We start from the raw sequence: 25627 nt of genomic DNA, 5'->3' as shown, positions 1-25627 counted from the left end.
CAATTTCATTTGTTATACACAAAAAAAGGGCAAATAAAAGAGACACTTTGTAGAATTAATATTTTTGTTTTATTAATATGTACTCTTGGATGCCATTGTTTTTCAAAGAGCCTGATTTACAGCTAGTCTTAAAGACAAGAGGACATCAGTGTGACACGGCACACCTCACACACCTCTACATAAACACACACTCGCTCACACACACAGACACATTGTTGACTAACGGAGCAGCCAGCTCACCGTTTGCCTTCTCTCATCTGCCTTTGCATGTTGTTCCTGAGTACCGAACAGAAAATGGCAAAACAAAAGTGCATTTAAGTCGTTTGAAAATGGTGACAAATTGGTACAGTTGATACAATTTTGAGAATAAAATGTACAGCTAAAATTCTTAAAAATAATACAAACAGTGTTCCTTGCTTAAAAATTTGCATCGGCTTTGGTGCTCAATAAAACAATATAAAAATAAAGCAATATAATGTTAATGTTGAACAAACCATTGCAAATGGTGCTTTGTGGCTTCATAAATTAAAGCTATTACCAAAACATGTGAAAAATCCTTAGTAAATAATCAAGTTAAATGTAAATCATGAAAATATCAGTGCATTGAGATTTGCACAGCCATTCTGAATCTCAGCATGAAGAGGGAAGGTTTGTGGAATGGGGCCTGGAATCTGTGAATCTGAGGTCCACTGAATGAGCAACAGTACAACCTCGTGGACAGACGCAAGACCTTGCGCACACACCGTCATACATTACCTAAAAATAAACCGACACACACTTGCACACACAAAGTGATCCCTTTAAAAGTTTTGATGTTCAGACTGAAAACATTAAATTGATTCTTTAAAATTATTCACAACACTGCCTTCAGCATTTCACATAGCCAATGTTTACAAATATACAAAAGTTATGCAGCAATACATAATTTATGAGGAAATTATTGTAACTGAAGGTAGTTTTTGTGTGCGTGCGCAAGTATGTGTCTATTTATGAGATTATAAAGGAATAGCTCACCCCAAAAATGGAAATGGTATCCTTATTTTTCTCAGCCTCGAGTCATTTCAAATCAGTATTTTAAGATTTTCTGTGAAAAAGTATTCAGTTTTGATCTTTCATCAACAAAGCTATCATGCAGCTTTAGAAAACTTGTAGTAGTGTGTAGACTACTCGTATGGTGTTTTTGGTCCTTTTTGAAACTTGAAAGATGTGGTCTCTATGAAATGTTGTTGTATGGAAAAGAGCTGCATAAAGATTCCTCTAAAATTCTTCTTTTGCATTCCACTGGAACAAATTAATGACATCAAGGTGAGTAAATGATTGCTGAAAGATTCTTTTTTGAACTGTGAACTAACCTTTTAACGGAGAGAAATTATCAAGAAAGGCCTCAGCAAAGTTCCCTAGTAAGGATTCTTGCTGTCATTGGACACAAACACTAATACACACCGTAATGAGAAAGATATGAAGAGTAGATTTCAGACTTCAAATTAAGTCTCAGATCTTTCTCAATGTGGTGTTAGATGTGCTTTCCCTCTATTTCACACACCCAGAACAAAGACAAACAGAAAAGATAGCAAGCTTAAAGGAAAAATAAAGCTCAACCCACAACAAATGAGAACATCTCATTATTTGACAAAATTACTTAAAAAATCCAAGTCAAAAAATTCAAGCGATAATGAAAGGACAAATCACATGAAAACTAATGGCTGACTAACCAGTTACATCACTGCTGTGCCCTGGGCTTGATGAATGAAATGTCTAGATCTCCGGTACCACAATTTAGGTGAATCTCATTAAACTGTCAAAAACATGCCCTATTCATATTTCACCCCAAAATCTAACAAACAAACAAATAGAAATTATGTTCAGTCAAGTGTTTCAAAACTTTTGACCGGTAGTGTGTGTGTATATATATATATGATTTTAATGTGAGAAGTACAGTAGAGAGAGTTTGTTGATTTGAAAAAAATCATGGTGTCTGGACAAGATCATCATTATTGAATGATAGTTTTTTTTTGTCATTATGATAATGAGAATGATCGTTTTTTTGTCATTACTGTAATGAGAATGAAAATTTGTGTTATTTCGGCAAAGAAAATACGATTTTTTGTTATGATAGAGAACAAAATTTTTCCCATTACGGTAATGAGAATGGTTTTTGTTTTAACGGTAATCTGAAAAAGATTTTTAGTTCTGTAAATGAGGATGCGATTTTTCACATTACGGTAATGAGAATGAGATTTTTTTTTATTTTTGTCATTACGGAAATGAGAATGGGGGGGGACGGGACATGCCTAACTGTCATGACAAATAGGCTAGGCACTAAAAATAGTTTCATATTCTTATGTTCAATAAAATTTCTTAATTTTTTTATTTTGGGGTAAAATATGACCTTGACATTTCTTTGTGAGATTCACCCATAAAATGTCAACACAGTTTATTGTTTTCCTCTCATCTGTGCTGTATGTTAATGTGCAGTGGCAAACAAAATGGTGACTGGAGAAATTCAAGGGCTGTCGCACAAAATCATCTCCTCGCATGTGCACACACACACACACACACACACACACTTAAATACTTGCTACGATATAAATAAACTGTCAGTGGACGAGGGAGAGTGGGAAAGTTTGTAAGAGAAGATCATGGAAAAATTATCACAGCAGGGAAAGGATGCCTATTAGGACAGCAGAAGCAAGCTTCAGAATAAAATATTACAAGAATAGTTCACCAAAAACATAAAATTCTGTCATCATTTACTCGCCCTCATCATTCCAAACCCATATGACTTTCTTTTTGACAGCTTTGTGTGAGGAAAAGATTGAAATTTAAGTTGTTCACAAAAAACTGTCCCCTTAAGTGGCTGTTAACTGATGACAGATGTAAATAATGACAGAATTTTCATTTTTTAAGTGATCTATCGCTTTAAAGTGACATGGAATGGGGTAAATAAGCTAAATGAATGATGACCAGGCTGAGTCGAGTGTAATGATACAGGACAAGAGCAATAACACTACGTGGTGACCTGACAGTAAGGCACAGTGCTCTGTATGCATCAATCATTCATGCTGCTGAAAGAAAAACTTGAATTCAGAAGGTACAGATGACATAAACATCACACTCCCTTCATTCTCCTGCTTCCAATCTCTTCCTATTAAGGAGCAAGGCCAGTTCACAGCTTATCCAGTAAAGTCGGCCCCCACTACGCAGATTGAAAAGAGATGCGTTCTTTAGCACCAGAGTATTACACAACTTCCAGAAGCCTCCATGCAAAGTCCACTATAGTGTACTGTAGAGAATCCATGATGTCCTTGTCGGAAAACACAACGGTCGACACGTCTAGTAAACTAAGCAAACCCATGCCGCCCAGTCTGCACAATGTTGCACCAGGCCTACACCCTGCCACACGCTAACGATCAGCATAAACACTGATGAAAATGAAAGTTTTCATGCTGTCAGTGCACACTAAGGACCAAAACATATTTAACACAAGTATGCAAATGAATGAGCGTGAACGATTGGTCAACACACTGCAAGCACAGGCTCCAATTGAACATACAGTATTTACTGTGGTGGTAACAAACCTCAGAGTCAGTACACAAGGGAGCGATAGAGTTACCTTTAAATGTTTGTGCCATTAAACTCGATGCATCATGTTGGGTGTTATCTGATTACAAAGTAATTAGTTACTGTAGTTAATTACTTTAGTCAAAAAGTAGTGCAATGCATTACATTTTAAATTCTTGTAATCAGATTACAGTAACTAACTTTCAATTAAGTGAATTACTTTTTAAGTACATTACATGGGTTACACATTTAAAAAAATAATATTTATGTAAAACTAACTTGCGCAACAAGAATGTCTTTAAAAAGTTGCTCTGCCATGATAGTAGTTGACTTGAAATTGAAAATGTACTATAAAAGAAGACCGCTTACGCTGGTGTCGGTTTAGAAAACAAACAAACTAGAATACAGCGTGTACACGTGTTGCAATACAAATTGCGGTCTGACATTTTGTAACACAACGACACATAAAAAATGTGCTTACATAGCCAGAAGGGTATGAGTTAATGTACTTCTGTATAGTATGTTTGGATCTAAAGTTTTAAATAAATGGACACTGTTGCAGTGCAATCGTACAAGACGTTTTCAATGTAGCACACAGAATCATGGCAGAAATAGATGAGAAGCTACTCTACAACTTAAATATACTGTATGTGGTGCATGTTTTACATTTAAATAAATAGCACTGATCAAGTCATGGAGCTAGACAAGTGCAGAGCCAGTGCTGGGTTTGTATTGGACGTCTATTCACATGGTTTTTGGTCATGGCTTAATGGGGTGCATTCACAATGGCAGCTACTCGTCAAACCCATCAAAACAAGTCAGGGCCAATCACAAATCCTGAATCTTGTAGCTAGGCAAGCATTGTGCAGCTCAGGCTAAGGGAACGCTTTACTGTTCGACAGACATGTGTATTTGGTCCTTTTGCTTTTTCATTGCAATTTTTTATTTTTTTTATTCTTGTTTACTAAATTGCTTTTATTCTTTTTATATTTCCACCTTTTTTTTTTGCATTCAAAATGGTCGTATCCTCGCCCAGCCCAGTCCCAGTCCCATCCTCGTCGTAGAAGGGGTTGGCTGTCGACAACAGGGTTGCTTGGGTGTCCAAATTAACCAATGAGGACTTGAACATGACCACGATGTATTCCTGCAGCCCCTCACTGTGTTTGCTGAGGTAACGAGGGGCGGGCTTGGATGGGTGCGGGGTTTGAGGGCTGCTGAAGGCGGAGTTTCAGGGAGAGTGAGAGAATGGGCGGAGGTCGGCAGTGGTCTCATAATTTCTGCTTTCCTGAGACGATGTTGCGGTGGAGCTCTGCATTCAGCTCTATATACCTTCCCTTAGTGCAGTCCAAGAAGTAGAGTTTATCAGAAACGATGTTGGGGTCAAATCCATCCCGTCGCATGTCCGTCTTCTGGAATTTGAAAGTTCCTGAAAGTTCCCGAAAGAACATAAATAAGAAATAAAAAGAATTTTATACATTTGTGTGTACCACAAATATCCCTCTAAATTGAGGATATAAAATCTTACTGGTACAGTACCAACTGTCCATAACTGTCCATATTATTAAAAACCAAATTTTTACATTCTTTTTTTTTCCTTTCCATTTTTCGCCAGCTTTCACCATTTTAGCGTACAATATGCATCAGATGGTCACCTGTTTTGTTCACTTCTGGTAGGAAGCGTAGGAACACGGGTCGAGCGTAGGGTGGAAGAGCTTTCTCCAGATCCCTGCTAAACTTCTCCAGGTCTGTGCTGTGATATGGATCTGCAATGGCCGCCATCCCTGCCTTACCTTCAGCACCTGAGGTAAAACATCCATGTAAATCCCTTGAAGCCATTTACACACCTTTCCCTCACCATCAGACAATCTCAGGTCCCGTACCAACCCCACAGGAAGCTAAATTGCATAAGCCATGCCTATTAGCATAAAGAGATGCTGAGTCACAGTGGATTAAAATAAACGGAGTAAGGATAAGGAGATCATTGTGTGGTCAGGTCATATGTCATTGGTCTAAGAACAGAGATCTATGAACTGCTGCAAACAAGAAGAGAGCTGAGCGCAACTTTAGCTCTATCAACACCATCCGAGAAATTTTGACTACCACAGAATATAACTCATTTTGTAAAAATACCGGTAAGCAACAATATTTACAGTAATGAACTTAAAATTAAAGGCTATGGGGCAAGAGGGGCGAAAGTAGAATTGTGAAGCTCGAATTTTCAAAAAGGGCTTATAATAATTCTTCTGTAAAAAAGTGTGAACAAACACATGAAAATTTAAGTTGACGCGCATGTAAACCAGAGGTCTACTACCCAACCAGAGCCAGATGGGAACTGTAGAGGCCGTTTTCACCAAATGCATTTTTGCATGTATCTGCACTGTTTTTCAGTTATTTTCCCTTTGTAAACATGTTGGACAGACATCTTTGACTGTTGCACCACGTCTTGCTGTTTTTACAGCATCTTACACAGGACCACCTCTTTTTTGGACACTTAGTCACTGTCAAAGAACTTTAATTTTTAGAAGTGCATCTCGAGACACCTGCATTCGGTTACATTTGTTGCGCTGTATGTCATAAATATTCAATGTTTTGAAGAAGTTCAGGTTGCAAAGAGGACTTCATGCGACCCAGCAAAGTTTCAGTGCTTGATAAATGGTGAGCCAATGTTTTTTTCCACTTTTACTCCGGTGAACCAAGACGCCGCCGTGCCTTGTCAAAACTGTTTACGTTTACTAGGGCTGGAAAATGTAAAGCATTTATATCTTTGATTAATAGTTGAATGTTTACAAGTTTATGAATAGTGAAGGATTTCAAGTTCAGGATTAAAATTTACCAGTTGGGTAGGGTCACTTTTCCCCCACCCCTAAAAAAAACCCCCACACATATGTCCATATATAGCACACCAACAACTTCACAAGAAGTGCTAATGCCTTTGCTGTGAAGGTGAAAGTGTGTCTTACAGCCGGCAGTCTCAAATGTACAGCGCTATATTCAGCGCTCCTGTTCAGATCTAGTGTAATAAGCAGAACCAGAGGCGGGCCAAGGCAAGACTGTTTGGCTGTGCAGTCCCAGAGACCTTCTAAAGGTCTTCTAAAGATGCTGCAGTCAGCTCTATTCATCTAAATTATTCTCCACTGCACACTGGCTGGGCAGCCAATCATTCATGTTACTACATTATAAATTTAATACATAATAATGATCTAAAACCAACTGAAGCATACTGTATTCTGTAAAGACATCAAAACGTTTACTGCTAGAATACTACTTTTCCTTTACGGTTAGCTTTAGCTGTTTTTTAACTGATTATAGCGTATCTTTAAGGTTGACCTATCAGCATTCAGGATCTATATACACGTTATGAGGTTCACGATTCGATATCTTGATTTGATAACACTTAATGAAAAAGTATGGCAGAAAATTTCGTTTATTTTTTGAAAAATGTTTGCGCAAAATGCAAATGATAATTTCTCATCAAAATAAAGTTCTTTAATTCACAATTTAAATGCTCAAAGTTTAAATAATAGAGTTGCTCATATACATTCACTATAAGAAAAGATCACAAACAAATAAGCCTTCAAAAATAGTGAACTACATTTAGGCAGATCAGGTGCAGAATAAGCAACAGAGCTGAACAGAACCTGTCCCAAAAAAGTACGTGAAAATAATTTGTTTGTCTTGATTATTATAATCACATCAAATCACAACTTTTAAAAAAAATCTAAAACTACTTTCTTTTAATAATATTATTTCTTGAAATATAATATATATTAATGATATGAGCTGTAAACAATAATGTGTACAATTTACAAGTAATAACATTAAGTTTACATTTATTTGCATAACAAGTGCTATAAAGATACTGTCACTTTAAGAGTTTTACATGCATCTCACAGACTCGCACAGCTGTTGCGGTTAATTTATTAGCGAGAGAGAAGTCTCGGTTTTTTAGCACATCTGTGCTATTTGTGATTAATATGAATATTTCTTTTTACTTTTTATCTGACTGTAAAGAACAGAAAGGATATTAAAAGACACATTATTCAATGAAAGTGGAGCATGGGATCTCGTCTTAGATACATACATATTACACAGAAGAAATGGTCAGTTTTAATCTCAAGCACTTTTCAACAAAACAAGGCGATTTTCCAGGTATTCCAGATCTTAAATTTCTAAAAGCTAAATTTAGGCACTTTAAGAACTTCAAGGACCTTGTGTGAACTCTGTAAACAGTTTAGAAAAAAAGTGCAGTAGGGGTAAAAATCCAGAGATAGAGAGATTATGATGTTGACGGGTCATTTCATTTATGATCACATGGACAGAAAACAATGTTTCAAATTTAGGAATATAAAGTTTTGCCTCGATATGGTTCATCATTTTTTTGGTTTTAGATATATTGAAATTCGATATATCAACCTATCCCTAGAATACAAACACAAAAAAAGGAGAGGAATTTCTGATTACCTGGCACCTCCACTCCGTACACCACCACGTCCTTCATATCCAGCAGACGGCTCAGTGTCCCCTCCACCTCAGTGGTGGAGACGTTCTCCCCTTTCCAGCGGAACGTGTCTCCTGTACGGTCTCTGAAATACATGTAGCCGTAGTCGTCCATCACCAACACATCCCCTGAGGGGGGAGAAATAAAAAGCAACTTTTATTATCTATTTGTTATCTATTATCAGATTTTGCTGTTTCGGAAGGAAATTGGTTCACCAAAGTGGCATTCAACTAATCAAAGTATAGTCAGGACATTACTGATGTAAAAAACCATCACTATTTGAAAAAAGTCATTTTTGATCAAATCTAGACAGGCCCCATTTCCAGCAGCCATCACTCCAACACCTTATCCTTGCGTAATCATGTTAAATTGCTAATTTGGTACTAGAAAATCACTTGCCATTATATCAAACACGGTTGAAAGCTATTTGGTTCGTTAAAATAAGCTTAACATTGTCTTTGTGTTTGTTTTTGAGTTGCCACAGTATGCAATAGACTGGCATGTCTTAAGGTCAATATTAGGTCACAAATGGCAAAAAAGAAACTCGTCAGTCAATCATTGTTTTGAGGAATGAAGGCTATGCAATGCTTGAAATTGCCAAAAAACTGAAGATTTCATACAAAGGTGTACACTACAGTCTTCAAAGACAAAGGACAACTGGCTCTAACAAGGACAGATATAGATGTGGAAGGCCAGATGTACAAATAAACAAGAGGATAAGTACATCAGAGTCTCTAGTTTGAGAAATAGACACCTCACATGTCCTCAGCTGACAGCTTCATTGAATTCTACCCGCTCAACACCAGTTTCATGTACAACAGTAAAGAGAAGACTCAGGGGTGCAGGCCTTATGGGAAGAACTGCAAAGAAAAAGCCACTTTTGAAACAGAAAAACAAAAAGAAAAGGTTAGAGTGGGCAAAGAAACACAGACATCGGACAACAGATAATTGGAAAAGAGTGTTATGGATCTTAACCCCATTGAGATTTTGTGGAATCAGCTAGACTGTAAGGTGCATGAGTAGTGCCCGACAAGACAGCCACATCTATGGCAAGTGCTACAGGAAGTGTGGGGTGAAATGTCTCCTGAGTATTTAGACAAACTGACAGCTAGAATGCCAAGGTTCTGCAAAGTTGTCATTGCTGCAGGTGGAGGATTTTTTGATGAGAACACTTTGAAGTAGTTTAAGAAGTTCTGTACATTTTTTCAAATTGTAATAGTAATTTTTCATGTTATTAATGTCCTGACTATACATTGTGATCAGTTGAATGCCACTTTGGTGAATAAAAGTACCAATTTCTTTCCATAAGAGCAAAATCTGTACATTATTAAACTTTTGGCCACCAGTGTGTGTGTGTGTGTGTGTGTGTGTATACACACACACACACACACACACACACACACACACACACACACACACACACACAAATTATCTAGTTTATATATAGGCTAAAAAAAGCTTAATTTGGTTAATACTTCAAATAGAGCATTACAAAGGGGCCATCATTTCAAAATAAGAGTCTCCATTGTGTTTTGGACTTTAACCACATTATGCACAAAATCTTCATTTTGTTCCAGGATTTTGGTTGAACAAATGCAACTGTGATTTTATTCATTTTGGACTCTTGTAGCCTCTGTGTCTGTACCCGCTATAGTAAGGAAAAATTATATAAATAGATTTTAAAAACAATCATTCAATTCGATTAATTCTAGTCTAAATCATGGCAATTTAATAGCAGTCAATAAAAAATAAAGAATTCACAACACAGTAACTTCTAAAAAGTAGCCTCGGTATATTAATTTTATGCCATCATTTCATGAGCTTCGGTTGTCACATCAAGAACAGTGCACTGATCAGCCACAACATTAAAACCACTGACAGGTGAAGTGAATAACATTGATAATATCGTTACAATGGCACCTGCCAAGGGTGGTATATATTAGGCAGCAAGTGAACAGTCAGTTCTTGAATTTCATGTGTTGGAAACGTAAGGATCTGAGCAACTTTGACAAAGGGCCAAATTGTGATGGCTAGATGACTGGGTCAGAGCATCTCCAAAACGGCAGGTCTTTTGGGGTGTTCCCGGTATGCAGTGGTTAGTACCTACCAAAAGTGTTCCAAGGAAGGACAACCGGTGAACCGGTGACAGGGTCATGGGCGCCCAAGGCTCATTGATGCTCGTGGGGAGGAAGGCTAGCCCGTCTGGTCCGATTCCACAGAAGAGCTACTGTAGCACAAATTGCTGAAAAATGTAATGCTGGCCATGATAAAGGGGTGTCAAAACACAAAGTGCATTGCAGCTTGCTGTGTATGGGGCTGCGTAGCCGCAAACCGGTCAGGCGCCGAAAGCACCTACAATGGGCACGTGAGCGTCAGAACTGGACCATGGAGCAATGAAAGATGGTGGCCTGGTCTGATAAATCACGTTTTCTTTTAGATCATGTGAACGGCCGGGTGCGTGTGTATCGTTTACCTGGGGAACAGATGGCAGAAGGATGCACTATGGGAAGAAGGCAGGCCGGCAGAGGCAGTGTGATGCTCTGGGCAATGTTCTGCAGTAAAAACTTGGGTCCTGGCATTCATGTGGATTTTACTTTGACACATATCACCTACCTAAAGATTGTTGCAGACCACGTACACCCCTTCATGGCAATGGTATTCCCTGATGGCAGTGGCCTCTTTCAGCAGGATAATGCACCCTGCCACACTGCAAAAATTGTTCAGGAATGGTTTGAGGAACATGAAAGAGTTCAAGGTGTTGACCTGGCCTCTAAATTCCCCAAATCTCAATCCGATTGAGCATCTATGAGATGTGCTGGACCAACAAGTCCGAACCATGGAGGCCCCACCTCGCAACTTACAGGACTTAAAGGATCTGCTGCTAATGTCTTGGTGCCAGGTACCACAGGACACCTTCAGAGGTCTTGTGGAGTCCATGCCTCGACGGGTCAGAGCTGTTTTGGCGGCACGAGGGGGACCTACACGATATTAGGCAGGTGGTTTTAATGGTGTGGCTGATCGGTGTATATGCTTATGCATTTTTCCAAATGCTTAAATATTTTAAAAAATTTGGTCTGTTACCGCTTGATACGTTTTTGTCATTTTTCACATTATTGTCAACTAAAGATTTTCTTTTTTTACTGACTAAAATTACATGCCATTTTAGTAAAATTTACTAAAATGAATATGACAGGGCAAAATATTCAATAAATTTAAAGGACATTTTTTTCAAGACAAACAAAAACCTGCAAAAATTAACACTGCAAATGTGTTTTATTTTGCATTAAGTGAGTGATATCTTTATTGTCAGATGGATTGTATCTATAAATCGTTTAAATGATTGAAGTGTTTTTTCATTTTGCTCTTGGTGTAAATAGACATTTTGTCTGTGACTTGTTTAGCGCTGTCTTTTCGCTCTTGGTTGTATATGAGAGTGCACTGAGTGTTTGATGATGACAATATACAATACCTGACAGGTAGGCACTATCTCCCTTTTTGAAGATATCATTGGCAACCTTCTTATTAGTGGCTGATTGGTTGACGTAGCCGTCAAACCGTCTGAGAGGGTCGTTCTGAATGATTCTGCCAACCAACTGACCTGGTTCACCTGAGACACAAAATTAGGAAATATAAACAATGATAATTTTATTCCACATCTACAGCTAGTTTTAAAATTTTCTCAAGAAAATGCAAGTACATTCACTTTGTTTAAGAAATGTACCTGGGCCACATGGGATACAAACTCCATCAGGTCCTCTGATCAGCTCCATGGTCTCCTCGTCCACTTTCACCAAGCGGATGGGGTAGAAGTAGGGCAAAATCCGGCTGTTGAAGCCACAAGCCCCCGTCTGTAGACAAAATGCCATGTATTCCCTTAAAAATCGCAGTCTATATCTGTTGACCCCATCCCACAGACTCTTTAAAACTAAATTACAGCACCCAGCTATATAAAAAGTATATCGGCTGAAATGGCTCATATCCAGCTATGCCTGAATATTGAACATCTCGCAAATGGCCTCAAAATTGCTGCAGCTTCTTAAATGTTCTTGTATCTTCTTGCATATGCATTATCCATTCAGATTTAAAAGCGTGCAACTGATAAAGGCTTTTTACAGACAGTTCAAAGTGCACTTTTGTTTGGGCCGACCTTGTTGTCAAAGTTGCCCAGGCTACAGTTACACTCGGTTGCTCCGTAGAACTCTGCGATCTGTGGTACGTTGAAGCGGCTTGTGAACTCCTCCCAGATGGACTGGCGGAGGCCGTTACCGAGGGCCATGCGCACTTTGTGCTGTCGCTCAGTGTCCTTCTTTGGCTGGTTGAGCAGATAGCGACAGATCTCACCAATGTACTGCACGATCTGAGACAAGGCCAGAAATTATATTCAAAAACACACAAAAACTTGCACAGAGTTTCATACTACATGGGTATAATTTACAATCATACAACTATAACATTACAGTTTACTTGTCAATAATCTGCATAAGGATTTATCTCAATGCAATCAGACCCTTTCTGGTGTCTTTAATCACATCATGCAAAGGTTAACATTTTCATTGGCTTTGCACAGTCATGACATGAGTTGAAAAACTGGATGTAACTTGCCACAGACAACGTTAAGACACTAGTTTCTTGTTAACACGTAAAATGTTTAAGTCTTTAGGCTATACTTTCAAAGTTGTGTGTATTTTAAAGGAACTGTTTATAGAGAAAATTATGACAGTTTTCATCTTTGGGTGAACTGTGCCTTAAAGGAATATTAATGGTTCAATACAAGTTAAGCTCAATCGACAGCATTTGTGGCATAATGTTGATTTATCACAAAAAAATCATTTTGATTCGTCCATCCATTTCCTTAATAAAAGCAAAAATCAAGGTTCTAGTGAGGCACTTACAATGAAAGTGAATGGGGCCAATTTTTGGAAGGTTTAAAAAGGTAGAAATGTGAAGCTTATAATTTTATAAAAGCACTTACATGAATTCTACTGTTTAAGCTCATGTATTATTTGAGCTGTAAAGTTGTTTAAATCGTAATTTTTACAGTCAATTTAGGGTTTGTCGATATTACATCGTCATGGCAACGAAGTTGTAAAATTGGCTATAACTTTACACAGAAAAGGTTAGAAAGTGATTTTATCACACTAAAATCATATTAACACGCATACGGTTTATGTCTTGTGGCTATATATTGAAACAGTGAGTATTTTAACATTCAAAAATTGGCCCCCTTTCACTTCCATTGTAAGTGCCTTTCTGTTACCCAGATTTTTGCTTTTATTCTTTTTTAGAAAAGGAGGGACGAGTCAAAATAAATGTTTTGTGGTAATCAACATTATGCCACTAATGCTGTTGACTGAGCTTAACTTGTTTTGAACCCGGAATATTCCTTTAAAGGAATGTTCAAGGTTCAAAACAACTTTCTATTCACAAAGAAATCTATGCACAAAATTAAATCTTCCATATATCTATTATTACTCACAGTACAGTTGTATTTGATACAGTCATCCCAGAACTTTGAAGCACTGAACTTCTTCCTGATGACAACTGTCATTCCATGGACCAGGCACTGGCCGACCCCCACTATATTACCTGTGACAGAGAACAAATCTAACCTCAGCACATACCTATTCCTTACTTCCAGTTTAAAGACTCAAATCATCCTCAGATGAAAAACAAAAACCTAAGCCTAATTTTTTAACCAAAACTGAAGTTTTGTGGCTTTTACTCTATGTCTTTTAGTTTTGAAGCTACCTATATGCTAGTATATTCCTAAAAGTTGACAAAATTCACTTTTAGCTAATGTACGCAACAGCCTTTCTCTTCTGGGAAAATGGACCAAAACTAATGATGACCAAATTTTTTCTCCAATCAAACTCTCTAGAACGAGAATGTCCCTCACTCTAATACCACCAGCTTCAGACTGACTTGCAATTGCAAGTAGCAAATCATGGTTCATGGCTGTGATGTAAACTAAAGCCTATTGGTCATTTAAAAAAAAAAAAGGATATAGGCCCTTCAATTAGTCCCACCCTCACTTCCTGATCCTATAGGAAATGTGTGAATTTCATGGGGTCTTTAAAATCGCAGCTTTAACAGCACTGGACACAGCTTAAAGAATCTTATCTAGACATCGTCGAACAACCTCAAAACAGTGTTGAACAGGAAGTAGCATTCACCAAAACACTGTTGACAGGAAATGCACATGTCATGAGGGTGTAAAGCAGGCTGTGTTCATTAATGTACCTGCTGAATGGTACAGTGGTAAGCAGTCATAAAGCACATCCTCAGACTTCATTCTGAAGCCATAGTACACCAGGGCAGCCATGCGGTAATACCTGAGGGAAGAGACGGGGTGAAAACCAGGAAAGTTGATTTTGAGGGAGAAGAACTATTAACTTCACTGTATATTCTTACCGGCTGTGCACTACGATAGCAGCTTTTGGCATTCCAGTGGTTCCTGATGTGTAAATGTAAAAAAGGCGATCTAGGAAAAAAAAAAGAAAAAAAAAAAGTTGGTCACATGATTTTTACAATCCTGAATGGCTTGTTTACACTATGTCCGATGCAAAAAAAAAAAAAAGAAAAAAAGAGTCAATATTTGCAGCAATTTTTCAAACAAGAATTTCTCACATCGAGTTGGATGAGGAACTTTTTTCATTCTCGAAAAAAGTTTGGACTCCTGAAAAAAAGTATTCATATGAAATTTCCCGCACCACAATATTTCAAACAAGGTGGCTCTTCCTTTAAAACCTAGTGAGGTATCTTGCCTACTTAGGCAGCATCCTAACTGAAATTGCATCTCATAAGTAGGGCTGTCACAACACCAAAATTTAAGTAGGACCAATACCAGTAAAATTTCACAACAAATCATTGGTCAAGAAATTAGCAAGAATTACGTCGATCGCAAGACAACCACTGGTTCACATCGGATTTTGTATTTGTTCAACAATCCTGTAGAATTTGTAGAATAGATTGTATTTATTTGTGAAATATGATGTAGGCTCATATGAAACACATTTTTATATTTGTAACACACAGCACATTTGTTTGTTAAGACAGTGATACATGACATCTACTCTTCATTTTCTCTCAAATGGCCCTTTGTATTTGCAAATCGCTTTCTGTTTGTTTGAGAGTCGAGTTTTCCTTTGCGAAGCGGATTGTGTTTGTTTGTTTACTTCTGGCAGAAATCTGGCTCTATATTTTTTCCTCTCTTTGAGAACTGTACATTTCAGCAGGTGGTCATCCCTGCATGAAGAGGCTTTGGGCCTTCCAGATCCTTTCTTTCTGGCAACATCACCTGTTGTTTCAAAGCATTGACCTATTCTCTCTTGTTTGTTCTAATGGTCTTGACAAAGTCACAACGGTTGGTTCCAGTACCAAAAACAATGCAGTATTTATAACGTATTCATTACATTTCACGGGTCAAAACTGACCCCAAAACAACAGGATTTGATTATTTGATGGAACTGTTTGTATTGACACTTTTCGTATTGAATGAATTGGTTTAAACAGTTGCATGTATATGTTGGGCGATCTTACCTGTAAAGCTGCGATCTGGTTCTTCGGGCCTGTATGTAGGGGCCGCCTCCAGGAGTGGTTCGAGACACTCTGTTCCTTCAGGAACCCGTTTGGGGTCCCATTCTCCAGAGCAGAACAGCTTAACAGTCTTTCCCATTGAGCTGTGCACCTCGCACATTGCTGAGATGTTTAAAAAGTGAGAGAAAAAGTGAGACAAATGTAGCACCCTCACACGGACAGACAAATAAACAGATATAAGGAGACAAAATGAGTCTCGAAAATTCCACAGATGATGCACAGGACAAACAAACGCCCAGCAGTATGAAATCAATACTAAACAAAGTGGACTCAACATGGCATGCTTTATGAGTCAGTTTCCAATTACTTAACAGGCAACTAGGAAACTCGACTTCATTAAGATTTACTACATTTTGTAACTTCTGATATGAATTCCCTTTCTCCTACTAAGCCACCTGTCTCAGAATACCATTATCATCTCAGACGTACTGTTCACTCTACGCTTGGTGACCTCTGCCCTCTATAAATCTGTGCTCTACGCTACTCATTTATTCTCCACAGTACACACATTCTCACCTCAGCACAAGTGTCAGTTCCTTTTTTGTTTCTAGTAGTCAGAAACAAAACCGGAAAGTCAATATAAAATCTAAATTTACCCTATTTACTTTCTTAATACACACCCTGGTCTTTTTACGCATGATAAATTGGTGCACGTTTTTCCAAAATATGTTTGTCTTCGTAGTCTTTTATCAAAATTCAATAACTTGCTCCGCCTCTTAAACAAGTTGATGGTTGATGTCATCGAGGCATCTTACTTTTTCAATCCCTCCTCTCCTGGCTCCATTCAGGTGTGTAATGCCCACTTTTCAAGACCAAATCAATTCAAGACAGATAAAATTAAGTCACACCCTATATTTTTGTTTCACTTGGAAATGTCAAATTAAGGAACTAAAATGGGTTGCGGACTTCAATCAAATACATTAATTCACCTTTTTATTCTCTTGCAAAATATTAAAGAACTAAGGTCACGTCCATACTAATCCATTTATATTTGAAAACTCAGTTTTCTAATGTCATTGTTTTCCAAAGGATGCAGCAATTAAGAGCTTTTTTGAAACATTTTCAGTTTTTAAGCGTTTCATTCCAGTGTGAATGAGAGGTGTAAACATAGCAAAATCAATGCGCTTTAAAACGAATCAAGTCCAGCACTAAATTTTTTTCCTCATTGAATATACTGTTTCATGCAGCAATATGTCACATTATGGAACTATATATATTTATTATGATTTAAAAAGGAGTCCAAAAACTATGTGATGATAAATGGCTTCATATGATCGCTATCCTTAAATTTATATGATCAGTCATATTTTCAAAATCATTGCCAAAATTTCACAATTTCTGCCAGGGTATGCAAATTTTTGAGCACAACTGTATACAGTATGAAGGAATTCTCTCCCAGCTAATGCTGTTAATTATACAGGGGACCTTCTAACAAGATACATTAACATTTTAATTTTACAAATGTTTTTTTTTTTTTTTTTTTAAATCAGCATTTTGGTCAAATTTTAGCTTTTTTTTTTTTTTTTTAAAAGTACAAATCCATGTACTCAAATATGATGTCTTGAAATTGTACATATATGCAATTTATTAGGAAAACTATGGCCCTAATAATGTGCCCGACGTGGTCTTCTGCTGTCGTAGCCCATCCGCCTCCGTTTGACATGTTGTGCATTCTGAGATGCTATTCTTCTCACCACAGTTGTACAGAGTGGTTATCTGAGTTACCGTAGACTTTGTCAGTTTCTAACCAGTCTGGCCATTCTCTGTTAACCTCTCTCATCAACAAGGCATTTCCGTCCACAGAACTGCCGCTCACTGGATGTTTTTTGTATTTGGCACCATTCTGAGTAAATTCTAGAGACTGTTGTGCATGAAAATCCCAGGAGATCAGCAGTTACAGAAATACTCAAACCAGCCCATCTGGCACCAACAATCATGCCACAGTCGAAATCACTGAGATCACAGTTTTTTCCCCATTCTGATGGTTGATGTGAACATAAACTGAAGCTCCTGACCTGTATCTGCATGATTTTATGCATTGCACTGCTGCCACATGATTGGCTGATTAGATAATCGCATGAATAAGTAGGTGTAAAGGTGTACCTAATAAAGTGCTATAGTGTGTGTGTGTGTGTATATATATTATATATATATATATATTTAGTTACATGCTTATTTTTTTACATCCATAATTTGTACTATTAACAAGTTTTCCACATTGATTTGAAGAACATGTGATAAAACAGTACTGTTTCTTTAAGAATAGTGGCAGTTCAGTGAGCATCTCACAGAAGTGTTTTGGTTGAACACATATTAATGAGATTGGAGTTGACTGGCATTCATGCTAAGCGTGATTATAATGAAATGTTTTTTTTTTTTTGGTTGTTTTTGATCAAACAACTGACTGTAAATAACAGAAAGGACATTAAAAGAGACATTATTCAATGACAAATGGATTGCATTAGTCTCGCCTTTGGACAAACATTACAGTCAAACCAAACTTTTACTCAATACGCAGTGAAAAGATCTCGCTGCTAAACATCTTCACCACTATACTACACAATCACTGGTGAGAGAAATTTGAACATTTATCAGCCAGTTGCTAATGACAAACTTTATGTCATGAAATTTGGTTGCATATGCAAAAGAATTACTTGCATAGAAGAGGGCTGCGCATCGAGTAAAAGATCAATCTTGGGATTAAAGAATCGATATTGAGATTGTTCAAATGAAAGCGATGCATCGGAAAATCTATACTTTTCCCCAGTACTAGTTAGAAACTTATGCTACTATATTAGTTGACTGTAGTTTAATTACTTTAAATCGTGAAAAGCATGTTAGCTACAGTTTTAAAGTAGCTTATCCAGCACTGGCAACTTCTGTCAAATAAATTCTTACCATCTGTAAGTTCAATGCCGAACACCACAGCTTTTGCGCTGGAGATGTTAACACAGTGAACCAGGGCCTCCAGTCTCAAGTTGAAGTTGATGAGTGCCGCCTCCACTCCGATCTTTGCCATGCCCAGCCAGAGGCCCACATACTGCGAGCGGTTCTCCATGAACAGAGCGATCACGTCGCCTTCCTTAAAGCCCCTCTGAAGAAGCAGGTTAGCCACACGGTTGGAGTAATCATCTAACTGTCTGAAGCTCCATTTCTCGCCTGTCCCTTCGAAAACTAGAGCCGTCTTGTCACCGTATTTCTGAACAGACTTGGCGAAAAGTTTGGGGACGGTGTTCCGCTCACGTAGATGCTTTTTGACATTCAGTTTTACCCTCAGCAAAACACTGGCTGCACTGTAAAAGAAAACAAATACATCAGTGGGATTATGATTATATTTGAACAAATGGAACAAATTAAATAAGATAAAATGTAGAAATTTGAGACCTACACTTAAATGTCTTAAATTGATCTTAAAGGGATAGTTCACCCAGAAATGAAATTGTCATAATTTATTTGCCCTCATGTCATGTCATATTTGTATAACTTTATTTCTTCCGTGGAGAACAAAATGAGAAATTTCTGGGTGAACCGTTCTTTTAAAATTAGTACTTTATACTTTTTCTTTTCTCCAAAATTGGAATGCCCAATTCCCACTACTTACTAGGTCCTCGTGGTGGTGCGGTTACTCACCTCAATCCGGGTGGCGGAGGACAAGTCTCAGTTGCCTCCGCTTCTGAGACAGTCAATCCGCGCATCTCATCACGTGGCTCGTCGTGCATGACACCATGGAGACTCACAGCATGTGGAGGCTCATGCTATACTCCGCAATCCACGCACAACTTACCACGTGCCCCATTGAGAGCGAGAACCACTAATGAGGAGGTTACCCCATGTGACTCTACCCTCCCTAGCAACCGGGCCAATTTGGTTGCTTAAGATACCTGGCTGGAGTCACTCAGCATGCCCTGGATTCGAACTTGTGACTCGCTGAGCTACCCAGGCCCCTTTATACTTTGTTTTTTAAAGTAACCACAGAACAAGGAAGTTCAGATTGTAGAAACAAAAAGATGTCTCAAGACACATCATTGCTTTAGATTACTCAATGGATATTTCAAAAGCTACTCTTTGAGGAAAAACAAGTCAAACCTGCCAGGAAGCTGCCCAGAAATCCACCTCAACCACTCACTCCCCTTTGGAAATGTCCAGCTTGTAATACAGGAATGTGTGGTTGTACTTGTTGAGAAACCACTTTTACAAGTAACTGTTCAGCCCAAATTAATTATGTGACCATTATTTACAAATCACATATGCCATGATAAATCTGATTTATGAATTTAATAAAACCTTCATGGTTTTATTCTGTTACATTCATTCTGTTCAGTATGTTTTATATAAAGTTAACATTATAAAGTAGATATAAATTAATTTTTAGTTAGACTGTTTAATATTTGTTTTTTAGTGTTTGCATTCCTTTTAAGACAGTTTGAGATACATAGTCTGCGTTTTGTATGGTAAAACAATTTCTCCTTATCTTAATATGCAGGGAAAAATATAAGTAAGCCATTCATTTCCTTAAAAGGTATATATCCTGTATTGCCCTGCCAATGCAAAATGCAGTAACTACACATTTTGTCAAAATTTAGTTATGACTGAAATGGGGTCCCTTAGACACAACTCTTAGTGTGAAAATTCCAGTAACTAAAAAATCCACATCCACAGAGTTTCAGTGTTGGTGTAGGTCCTGTGTTTTGCCTTTGTAGTCCAGTATGGCTCTGTGGCACAACTAAAACATTGCTATTTTTCTTTGAGCATCCCAACCAGCCTGATATTACAACATTGGCTCAACCAATGGCATGAGTTTAGGGCGGGAAAATTTGCTTCTGACCAATGGAAGAAGTGTTTGAGAAACCTATTTGAAAACAGTCATTATTTCTGTACAGCACTTCTGTTTGTTGATGAAGTGGTGCTGAAATGACACACTTAAAAGCTTAAAATTGGAACTGAATGTGTTTAAATAGTTCATTCAAAAATGAAACTTCTCTCATCATTTACTCACCCTGATGCCATCCCAGATGTGTATGACTTTCTTTCTTCTGCAGAACACAATTTTTTTTAGAACAATATTTCAGCTCTGTAGGTCCATACAATGCAAGTGAATGGTGGCCAGAACTTTTAAGCCCCAAAAAGCATATAAAGAAATTAAGAAAATACAAATAAATTAAATCAATAAGACTCCAGTGGTTAAATCCATGTCTTCTGAAGTGATCCAATGGGTTTTGATTGAGAACAGACTAAAATATAACTCCTTTTTCAATATAGCTAAACCTTGACATCAGCAGTCTCCTTGGCAATCATGACTTCAAGCTCGAATACATGTCCTATAGCACCATCTGGCACTCTGCGCATGCGTCAAACACTTGGAAGTGTAATCGAGCTTGAAATCATGACTGTGCCTAGAGACTGTAATGGCAAGGTATACAGTGAAATTTTATTTATTTTTTTGGTCTGTTCTCGCCCAAATTCGACTGGATCCTTTCTAAGTTTTGGTCACCATTCACTTGTATTGTATGGACCTAGAGAGCTGAAATATTCTTCTAAAAATCTTCATTTGTGTTCAGCAGAAGAAAGAAAGTCATACACATCTGGGATGGCATGAGGGTGAGTAAATGATGAGAGAATTTATTTTTGGGTGAGCTATTCCTTTAATACATTTATTACAAAGACAAATCAAGAGCTTAATTATTTTAAACTACTGACAGCCCTAAAATTTACACTGTAACATATATATACTTACTGCAAGTCACGGTAAATGGTCTTTACGAACACATCGAGGGTCTTCCATCCTCCAGAACCCAGATAGAAAATGAGGATGGCTGGTACAACCTGGAACCAGGATAAGGCTATGAGCAGCCTGAGAATGAAGAGCAGGGCCGTGGAGCATGCCAACCTAAACATCCTAACACACACACACACACACACAAAAACACAGAAACAATCAGTCAGGACAATCATCGATACTGTATCTCCAATTTCAACATCACTTATCCTATCGACAGCATTAGATTATTTGTGGGTCAAAATGATGCACAGGTGCTTTATTGGGCTTTTGTGTCATTATAACTCGCTACTGAAAAAAACTTGATTATTGATAAAAGCCATAAAATAATCATTATAACCTGATAATTCCAATCCTTGGTAGGATTAAGTAAAGGTCTTGCTTTACAATACACTGATTCAAAGATCAACACAAGATAAGAAAGAATTGTATAAAAACAAGATATAAGATATAAGAAAAAAAAACTTTGACCATATAAACGTCCAAAGGACTTATGTGACCTGGGAGAAAAATCAGACAACCCCTCTAACACTTATACACATTATTTAAATATAAAAAGATATAGTAAGTGAAATGACACTGCAAAAGTTCATAATAGAATGAATACAATGGAACCAAGCTAAATTAAGAGTTTAATATGTATGTTGGGCACTTGTTGGCTGATTTCCCCTCACTATCTGCAGCAAATCATCCTTAAATATATTAACTAAAATGTTCGTGTTGTAAAGAAATGTATTCATAGGCACAATTCATATTTGACTACAAAACCAAGGATTTAAGGAGGTTTAGATGAGATCGAAAGGTTTTTAAGTTGAATTTCATTTTTAAGATTAATTTCGACTCGTCCCTCCTTTACTCTTAAAGAATTTAAAATCAAGGTTACAGTGAGGCACTTACAATGGAAGTGAATGTGGCCAATTTTTGGAGGGTTTAAATGTAGAAATGTGAAACTTAGAATTTTACAAAAGCACTTTAATTCTTCTGTTAAAACTCATATTATTTGAGCTGTAAAGCTGTTTAAACCATCATTTTTACAGAGAACTACTGAATTACTGGGATTACTGGGTTTACAGTGTTACGACGTAAAGTTGTAAAATTGGATATAACTTTACACAGATAAGGTTAATAAGTGATTTTAATCACACTACAATCATGTTAACATGTACTGTATAATGTTTACATCTTGTTAAAACATTCACTGTTTCAAAAGTATAGCCACATTTACGGACTGGCCCCATTCACTTCCATTGTAATGCCTCACTGCAACACAGATTTTTTTTCTTTTTTTTTCTTTTAAGAAAAGGAGGGATGAGTCAAAATAATTTTTGTGGTAACCAACATTATGCCACAAATGCTGTAAACTGAGCTTAACTTGAATTGAACCAGGAATAAAGTCAAATTTGCAGCAGTATTTTATCAAGCAATATAGATTTAATCACAATGTTGCTTTGAATTGTGATGGTCATTGTTACATCTGCCAATCATACAAATATACTAGTAATGGTATATTTGCTCGGTTTCTGAATCTCTGGTGTGAATTAGATAGATATGGGTGCTCCAACCCTCACACAAAACTTGACAGAATATAAGGTTTAATAGTACGTTTTAATATTATAATCAATTTAAATGCTCCATCCATCCATCCATCCATCTTCTATAGCCGCTTGTCCTATGCAGTGTCGTGGGTAGTGCTGGAGCCTATCCCAGCTGTCTCGGGCCAAAGGCAGGGAAACACCCTGGACAAGTGGCCAGTCCATCACACTCTCACTTAATACGCTCCTTTTGCATTAAAAAAGTATTTGAGATGTTTCTATGCCTGATGAAATCACCTGTAAAATAACTAGGGTGGGTTGAATTTCAGTGACGAAAGTCAACAGAGCTACCTGATCTGTCCTATTGTTTTGGACAGGTCATTTGAATGCAGTGGCAGCTTACACCTGCTGAATTACCACAGAAACATCACGTGGGCACCTATATAGTTAAAGGGATAGTTCAGCCAAAAATGTAAATTCTCTCATCATTTACTCACCCTCATGCCATCCCAGATGTGTATGACTTACTTTCTTCTGCAGAACACAAATGAAGATTTTTAGAAGAATATTTCAGCTCTGTATGTTCATACAATGCAAGTGAATTCTGACCAAAACTTTGAAACTCCAAAAATCACAAAGGCAGCATAATAGTAATCCATATGACTCCAGTGTTTAATCCATGTCTTCTGAAGCGATCCAATTGATTATGGATGAGAACAGACCAAAATATAATTTCTTTTTTACTATAAATCTTTAGTCTCTTTGGCAATCATGATTTCAAGCTCGATTACACTTCCCAGCGACATCTAGCATTCTGCGCATGCGTCAAGCACTAGGAAGTGTAATCAAGATCGAAATCATGATTGTGCCTGGAGACAGCAATGGCAAGATGTACAGCAAAAACAAAAAATATATATATTTTTATATATGAGTCTTCTGGATTGCTTTTGTGCTGCCTTTATGTGCTTTTTGGAACGTCAATGTTCTGGTCACCATTCACTTGCATTGTATGGACCTACAGAGCTGAAATATTCTTCTTAAAATCTTAATTTGTGTTCTGCAGGAGAAAGAAAGTCATACACATCTGGGATGGCATGATGGTGTGTAAATGATGAGAATTTTTATTTTTGGGTGAACTTTCACTTTAAAACAGGACTGATAATTAGATTTAAGCCATTTCACATGTTCTTATTCAGATGACTGACAGAAATGACCATACGGGTGTTTACACATCATCACCCCTATCATACGTTTTCTCCGCAGCGCTGGGAATCCTGCAATGCCAGGCTGTCTGTCTATAAGGGTTACTCGTGGAAAATCCATTTTAACATTTGTTAAATCCTTCAGCCATGTGTTGACGCAAGACAAAAGAACGACAACCAGGCGTGTTGTGGATCCGGATGCATATTATAGCAATTCAGAAGTGTAATCATCATCATTACGCGAAGGTTACTGCATTCTAGCTCTGATTCGCTGCTCCGGGCCCGGAAATTACAGCGCGCGCATTTGCCGTACAGCACTGCAGTACAAGGAGCTTCACTTTACAATTACAATCAGAATCAGAATTAATCATAAAATTCACTGTATCATGTCTAAGAACAATCAGATGTATAAATCGCGTTCTAAACGCTGTGTTCAAGCACATTTTAGGGTCCGTTCACACCAAATGCGTTCACGCGCTAAAAAAAAAAAAAAAAAAAAAAAAAAAAAAAAAACAATAGATCAGAACGCAGGTGTCTGAAATGTTCTTAACAGTTGACGTTCTTTTTAACCTGATACGGCGTCTAAAAAACGCTGCGCTCCTGTGTGAGACGTCCGTTTAGACTATAGCGCATGTTTACATAGAAAACAGCGCGGACTGACGCAAAAAGTGTTCGGTGTGAACGGCCCCTTAAGGATGTACTGGGTGTTTTATAGTGGAAAAAAGCCCAGTGCGGATAGCTGGCATCCTGTTTCCCTTTATATGGATTATGGTCAATTAAATTGTTAAATAGGCAAACACCACACAATGTATGTTGACTTTACAGTCACATCTTTAACTGGCAGTTGACAGAGGCTTCCTCCGCGAGCATGAAGATTAATCACTCAGGAGATTCCGGAAATGGACATTTGGTAGCATATTTGTAAATGTAGGTGTCTGTGCTCCGTGAAATACCTCAGTTTCGGTCTCCGTGATGACGATAGCGCGTGTATTAAGGCAGAAGGGGAACCTGTTCCGTTCAATCCCACCTTGATCGGCTTAAGCGAAACCTCCACCGCGTTTACCTGCGCTGATTCACACGTGCCGGTGTGTAACCACCACACGCCTGTGTTTGCCTAACAAGTACGGCTTCTTTGGTTGGACTTTGCTCCCGTTTAATTCATTTTTTTCATTCTTATCTGCTATCGCTTCATTGTAACCCTGGTAATTCCAATGACCTTATAATTTTCTTACTTGAGACCGCCCCCTCTCTGTTCGCCGTTGTGTGTGAATAGTGATTGATAGCTCTCTGGACCAATCGCGTTCTCGGAGAGCTGCATTGCTTTCAGGAAAGGCGGGGCTTAACCTCCTGTCAAGGAAATGGTGCACTGCAAGCGAATCATCACGGCAGTTTCCACCCGGTAGTTGCAAAACCCTGCAGGACCATGAGGCGTGATGGAGGAGGGAGGAGGGAGGAGTGGTGG

General features: G+C 37.9%; 1 protein-coding gene across 2 annotated transcripts; it reads right to left on the bottom strand.

Moving 5' to 3' along the window:
- Positions 1 to 46: 46 nt before the first annotated feature.
- slc27a4 (solute carrier family 27 member 4) lies at positions 47 to 25437 on the bottom strand. 2 transcript variants are annotated; one of them, XM_051684523.1, is made up of 13 exons: positions 25119 to 25437; positions 21390 to 21551; positions 18554 to 18948; positions 15599 to 15757; positions 14471 to 14540; positions 14300 to 14391; positions 13536 to 13645; positions 12207 to 12416; positions 11781 to 11907; positions 11529 to 11666; positions 8023 to 8187; positions 5214 to 5360; positions 47 to 4987 (listed from the first exon to the last, which is right to left on the bottom strand). In XM_051684523.1, exons 2-13 carry the CDS (start codon positions 21548 to 21550, stop codon positions 4830 to 4832), a joined length of 1932 nt encoding a protein of 643 aa, XP_051540483.1. In that variant the 5' UTR covers position 21551; positions 25119 to 25437; the 3' UTR covers positions 47 to 4829. The 2 variants fall into 2 exon arrangements, with proteins under 2 accessions (XP_051540483.1, XP_051540484.1); XM_051684524.1 differs by lacking the exons at positions 21390 to 21551; positions 25119 to 25437 and adding an exon at positions 19286 to 19619.
- Positions 25438 to 25627: the final 190 nt, after the last annotated feature.

The sequence above is a fragment of the Myxocyprinus asiaticus genome, chromosome 42 (genome assembly GCF_019703515.2).
Source record: "Myxocyprinus asiaticus isolate MX2 ecotype Aquarium Trade chromosome 42, UBuf_Myxa_2, whole genome shotgun sequence".
Classification (NCBI taxonomy): domain Eukaryota; kingdom Metazoa; phylum Chordata; class Actinopteri; order Cypriniformes; family Catostomidae; genus Myxocyprinus; species Myxocyprinus asiaticus.
This window is presented reverse-complemented; position numbering and strand designations above follow the sequence as displayed.

Coding starts and splice junctions, on each gene's coding strand:
- slc27a4 (XM_051684523.1), bottom strand. CDS start 21,550: ATGTTTAGGTTGGCATGCTCCACGGCCCTGCTCTTCATTCTCAGGCTG. Junction 11,667..11,780: donor TTGTATCCCATGTGGCCCAG/GTACATTTCTTA, acceptor TTTGTGTCTCAG/GTGAACCAGGTCAGTTGGTT. Junction 8,188..11,528: donor AGATAGTGCCTACCTGTCAG/GTATTGTATATT, acceptor CTCCCCCCTCAG/GGGATGTGTTGGTGATGGAC.